Source organism: Sorex fumeus, unplaced genomic scaffold (assembly GCF_029834395.1).
Source record: "Sorex fumeus unplaced genomic scaffold, SorFum_2.1 ptg000033l, whole genome shotgun sequence".
Lineage (NCBI taxonomy): Eukaryota > Metazoa > Chordata > Mammalia > Eulipotyphla > Soricidae > Sorex > Sorex fumeus.
In genome coordinates this window covers 33,201,775-33,207,774 of record NW_026606090.1, presented here as the reverse complement: position 1 = coordinate 33,207,774, position 6,000 = coordinate 33,201,775, and the positions used below count along the sequence as shown (strand labels likewise).

Genomic DNA, 6,000 nt, shown 5'->3' with positions numbered 1-6,000 from the left:
ATATGACGTTTTCTAAGATCATCCCTAGTTAGCCAACAAGCCGGGAGGTTGCTTGTGAAGCATTCTGTTTCCTAACCGCAGAGCACCAAACACTATTTGCTCTCTCTTGGAGCTCCTACTCTCCCAAACCCCAGGCCTCTGTCGCGGGGGCTTCTCAGTGGCAAGGGCTCTTTTGCTCGGCACCTACGTGTTTGCCTTACAGGCTCGAGTCTTTGAAATGCACAGACGGCGACTGCCGGGCGCCTGGCGCGGGAGGGAGCGCCCGCTGCTGGGGGCGGGGAGCGGCCCGGCGGGGCTTCCTCGGCGCAGGGCTCGGCAGGTGCGGGGGCTCCGCAGGTGCTGCCATGGGGAACGTGCCCTCGGCCGTGAAGCACTGTCTCAGCTACCAGCAGCTGGGCTGCGAGCAGCAGTGGACCCGGGACCCGGGGGCAGGGGCGCTGCAGCCCGCGCAGGTACCGCCCGCCCGCGCCCGGCCCACCCGGCCCGCCCGCCCCGGACGCACCGGCCCACCTGGCCCGGCGGCACCTCCTCTCCGCCTCCCGCAGTCGCCAGCATCCCCACGCCTTCCCCCAGCATCCCCGCATCTTCCCCAGCATCCCCGCATCTTCCCCAGCATCCCCGCATCTTCCCCAGCATCCCTGCATCTTCCCCAGCATCCCCGCATCTTCCCCAGCATCCCTGCATCTTCCCCAGCATCCCCGCATCTTCCCCAGCATCCCCGCATCTTTCCGCCCGACATCCCCGCATCTACCCCCCCCCCGGGATACCCGCATCTTTCCCTCCTGCATCCCCGCCTCTCCCCCCAGTATCCCCACACCTTCCCACAGAGCATCTCTGCACGCACCCACCCCCATCACCCCCGCAACTCCCCCAGCATCCCGCATATTTCCCCCAGCACCCTCGCGCCTCCCCCCTGCCCTCCCCTCCTCCTCCCCGCCCTCCTGGCGAGACCGCGGCCTAGGCCTCCAGGCCTGCAGGCCTTTTGTCCTTTTCTGCCCGGTGCGCGGAGACCCTCACCTACAGACCCCCAAATCCCTCCCCGGGCCTATTGACGGCTCCCCCATCTCCCCTCGGGAAGGACGCGTTATGTGATTGCATCCGTAGGCGCCCCCCTCCAGGAGTAGGGCCCTCTTTTGGCTCATTCCTCAGACCATGTGACAAAGACCACAGATGCATTAAAAAAAAAAGTGAGACAGAACGTAAGGAAAGCAATGCTGGTTAGAAAAGAAGGCAAGGCAGGGTTGAAAGCTCGTCACGTGGGTAATTACAGTAATTACTCCTCCCTAGTGAAGCTTCAATGCGCTGGGAAAGGCTGAGTGGGGGCGGGGCGTGTAGGAGCTCTTTGAGGCTAAAATGCATTATTCACGTGGGGTTCCTAAAAGTCATTTTTAAGGCAATAGGCACTTAATAGTATTCACATTTTTGTTTGTTTTAGTACACTCAATCTGAAATGACTAGGAAATAAAATCTATACAAAATACTTTTCGCTTAAGTGATAGTTACATTAATATTTAAAGAATGGGAGAAAAAGGTAGGAATAGAAAGGGTCTGGCTATTTATAAAATAGTTCTGCTAGGGCCTTGCCTCACCAGTGGCCAAGGAGTGCAGAGCCAGGAAAACGCCCTGAGCACTGCCGGGTGTGTCCCCAAAACAAAACACAACATTTATTTCTGGTCGATCTTCTCAGCATAGTTAATAATACTAATGGTACATTTTAGTAGGCACAATAGATTTTGCTGTGGATTTAGGTAAATTATCAATGTAGGGATCCTTTTTCTTAAAGTTTTACACTCAATTCTTTTTCAGTGCCGCTTAGCATTGTGTTTAATAGTGACCTCAGCTCTCTCCACAAACGAAGAAAGGTTGGTTTTGTGTGTTCTTTCAATAGACGCATTTGTTTTTAAATAGCACCTTAGTCATACAGACTGAAAGCATGCTTCAGGTGGTGCAGAGAGAAAGCTGTTTTTTACCATCTTACTGATGGTTCATTTTCTTCCTTTTCTCACTTAACTCTTTCCACGGAAGCTTTTCTCTTTCATATTCAGTTTACTACTAATCAGGAATTTGTAACTTTTAGTGTCCATGTGTCCAAGTCTAAAAGGCCATTTGAGTCGTTCCCCTCCCCTCGTTAAAATGGTATTTTTTTTTCCCCCAATCATTTTCTTTTTGTGGGTTTGGGGAACAATGATTGACTCTAGGCCCCTAAATGTGAATGCCTACTTTGTTCTGCTGAAAAGTAGAAGCATGGCAAAATGGAAATGGCCAGGACTAAGCAAGGAATATTTAAAAAAGGACTTAGTTACCCCTATCAGATGAAGACACTTGTGCTACACAAAAGAAATAACCAGACTTTATTTATTTATTTATTTATTTACTTATTCTTCCAAATGTTTTGCCTGGGAAACTTTTTAGTTATTTCTAAAACACAGCTTAAAATTGATAAGTTCTTTTCTCTCTCAGAGTTCTCCTTTTCTGTGATGTACTGACCATTTCTGTAGGATTGTATTTTTGTTCAGAACTTAGTGAAAAACTTAAATTGTTTTCTTCTATTTGAACTCACAGCAGTATTGACTTTTTTTTGTTGTTTGTTTGTTTTTTTTTGTCACTGCCCTCCCGTTTTTCGTAGATTTGCTCGAGCGGGCCCAGTAACGTCTCCATTGGAGACTTTGTTGTTACTGTGTTTGGCACATCTAATACATCACGGGTAGCTTGCCAGGCTCTGCCCTGCGGGCGAGATACTCTCGGTAGCTTGCCGGGCTCTCCGAGAGGGGCGGAGGAATCGAACCCGGGTTGGCCCGGTCAGTCGCGTACAAGGGAAATGCCCACAGCAGCTAGGGTGTTTGCCTTGCACGCGGCCAACCGGGCCAACCCGGGTTCGATTCCTCCACCCCTCTCGGAGAGCCAGGCAAGCTACCGAGAGTATCTCGACCTCACGGCAAAGCCTGGCAAGCTCCCCGTGACGTATTCGATATGCCAAAACACAGTAACAAGTGTCACAATGGAGACATTACTGGGCCTGTTCAAGCAAATCTACGAAAAACGGGAGGGCAGTGACAGTGACAGATTTTTTTGTAGTTTTCATTATAGAGCCATGATTTATAAAGTTACTGATGGTTGTGTTTTAGGCATACAGAATTCAGCACCAATCCTTCTGCCTGCATTCCCCTCCAGCAGAGTTCTTGTATTCCCTCCCCAGCCCGAACCCCACCCCTGCCTGGCCACTTGACAGGCTCATGCTGGCTAACCTGTGTGTAGCTCTCTGGTGCTACCCCTCACATCTCTGGCCTCATGGAAGCCCACTGATTCTTGTTCACTTCTTTCTCCCTTGATTTCTTTCCTTCTCTCTCTGACATCTGATTCTTGACTTATTGAAACGTTAAGTACTTGGCCACCTTAGCTTCTGTCTAATAGCATAAATTTGCTGCTTTTGTTCATCAGTTTCCTGGACTGGCTCAGGCCTATTGATCTGGTAAATATTCTTCATGACTTTTTTTTCTTTTTGGTTTTTGGGTCACACTTGGCGCTGCTTGTGGGGAACGTATGTGGTGCTGGATGGAACCTGGGTCTGCCAGGTGCAAGGCCAAGCCCTCCCTGCTGTCCTGGCACTCCGGCTCCCTTCCACACTTCTTTCCACACTCACAGTTTTGATGTTGGTGGCCCTTATGTGAAGCGTGGAGAAAGATGGTCACTTTCTCCCCATCCGACTCTGCCATCCGGATCCAGGGTTACTGGGTTTTTGTCTCCTCTCGCAGAAAGGAATTTCAGGAGTAGACAGGAATTTCAGGAGTGAAATAAATAGATTTTATCTGGAGGGTTTTTGAAGGTGTGGAGGGATGGGGGAAGAGAAGAGGGGACATGCGAGTGACCCAGATGCTCAGACACCACATGTGCTCGGCCACATGGGCGCAAGCAGCACATGGGCTCATGGGCTCTGGCAGCATATGCACGTGCTTCCTTTGTTCAAGGTGACCTTGTAGGGTTTCTCCAACATGCCCCCTTGTGGGGCTTCTACCTAGGTCAAAGTTCATTGCTAAGGAGGTTACCGGGGATATTGGGAGTAGTGATGGTCTTCTTTGGGCTTAATCACTAAAGTTAGGGTATTCCAGGAACTTTCTTCATGGGGAGGGGTGCAGTCTCATCAGTGTCCCTTGCTGCTCAAGGTCTTATCAGGCCTTAGTTCCCGCTTTTCCTGTTTTCTGCAAGGTCGGCTTTTGCCGTTGCCTTGGGAGGGGGCCTTCCCTATCCTGCCTACATCAGTTTCAGTTACTGGTTATATTTCAGTGTTTTCCGGGTTCCTATTTCTCTCTCTTTTAAGATCTAATACTGGTGTCTTTCTGACCCTTGGTGTCATGCTAGAATCTCTCAAAAGCAATCCTTAGGCCCAGTATTTCCAAAGTTTAATTCAGATGCTCTCTGTTACTACCCGAGGCCTCCCCTGTGAAGGAAGAGCATCACAATTTATTGTTATTCCAACCACAAACCAGGAGCATCATTTTCCCCTCTCTTAAGTATCAGTAAATTCTGCACTTTATTTTAATCCATGAAATTCTCTTAAATCTGTTTCCTCAAATATACTGCTATACCGAAAAATTTTTTTACTACCAATTTTACTTTTTATTTAAACAAAAAAATTATATTTGTGTAGACAAAAGCCACAGCTCTTGATGCAATCCTAGAGTTAAAATTGATTAGATAACAAGGCTCCAATATTAAAGTCAATAAGTATAAAAATTTTCCTTTTTATGTGAAAATTGTTTTATCTCACCACGCAATTGTCATGTCCTTGTTTAATAATTTATTGAGCTTTCTGCTGCTAGTTGAGCCTTTTGTATTATTATTTTTGCTTGTTGAATTCCGTTGGCTTCTATGGCACTTTCCCCTTCAGCATTGGTGTGCTCCTGATGGAATTTCAGTATTGAGGGATTAGGAGACCACTTGATCCAGTGACTTCAGGCAACATGGTCTGGGCCATGGGTTGACATGAAGGCAGCTGGAGAAGGTGGGTGCAACTGTACTGGGGGGACTGCCCACCTCGACTTAGAGAAGACCCAGAGTTCTAGGCTCGCCACCAGTTTGGTGTCTCTGCAGAGAATATTCATGAAGCTGTGGAACTGAGCCCTTGGCATGGCTGCAGTAGTGGGTGTGGATGTGTCTGCTGGGGCTTTGACAAGGCTGGTGCTCGGCCCAATTGCTCCCTTTTGCACCCTAGAATTTTCAGCTGAGGGAATTCAGGTATTTTCATGAACTGGAACTCCCTGGGGAGTTAGTTGGGAATCAGTAGAGGAGGGCTGGTGGGTGAGTCAACATGAGAGGTGAATGTACTTCCAATTTTATTTTTTAATTCATTTTATCTATATTTTTTTCCTTTGGAGGCCATATCTGGTGATGCTCAGAGTTACGCCTGGTGCTACACTTAGGAATGATTCCTGGCGGTGCTCTGGAAATCATGCGGGATGCAGGAGATCAAAGCCAGGCTGGCTACTTGGGAGCTTACCCACTGTACCATCTCTCTGGCCCCTGTACTGTAGCGCTATAGCACTGTCCTCCCATTGTTCATCGTTTTGCTTGAGCGGGCCCAGTAATGTCTCTATTGTGAGACTTGTTGTTACTGTTTTTGGCATATCCAATACGTCACGGGTATCTTGCTAGGCTTTGCCGTGTGGGCGAAATACTCTCAATAGCTTGCCAGACTCTCTGAGAGGGGCAGAGGAATTGAACCTGGGCCGACTAGGTTAACACTACCATTTAAAAATGCCATTATTTTTCACATGGACTATAAGACTATTGTGATTCCTTAAACTCACTGTCTGTACAATTAGTTGCAAGATGGATTCTGGTTCACAACCACCTGTGAATTACTATTGCTTCTGTGTTCTCAGAAGCTTTAATGATCTTTTCATTGTATCTTTCTGCAATTTCCTATGAAGCTATTCTCTCTTATTCTTTCCAAAGTTTCTTTTGAGTTTTTAATTATGTTTTTTTCTAGAACTAGGGTCTTTG

The 6,000-nt window shown here is 47.9% G+C and overlaps 1 protein-coding gene across 2 annotated transcripts in view; it reads left to right on the top strand.

The window, feature by feature from the left end:
• Positions 1-251: 251 nt before the first annotated feature.
• The window catches only part of HMGCLL1 (3-hydroxy-3-methylglutaryl-CoA lyase like 1), a 242,407-nt gene continuing 236,658 nt past the window's right edge, over positions 252-6,000 (top strand). For both annotated transcript variants that reach the window (XM_056116893.1, XM_056116894.1), the window contains exon 1: positions 252-452. In XM_056116893.1, coding sequence (XP_055972868.1) covers positions 345-452 — 108 coding nt within the window. In that variant the 5' untranslated portion in view covers positions 252-344. The remainder of the gene's footprint in view (positions 453-6,000) is intronic.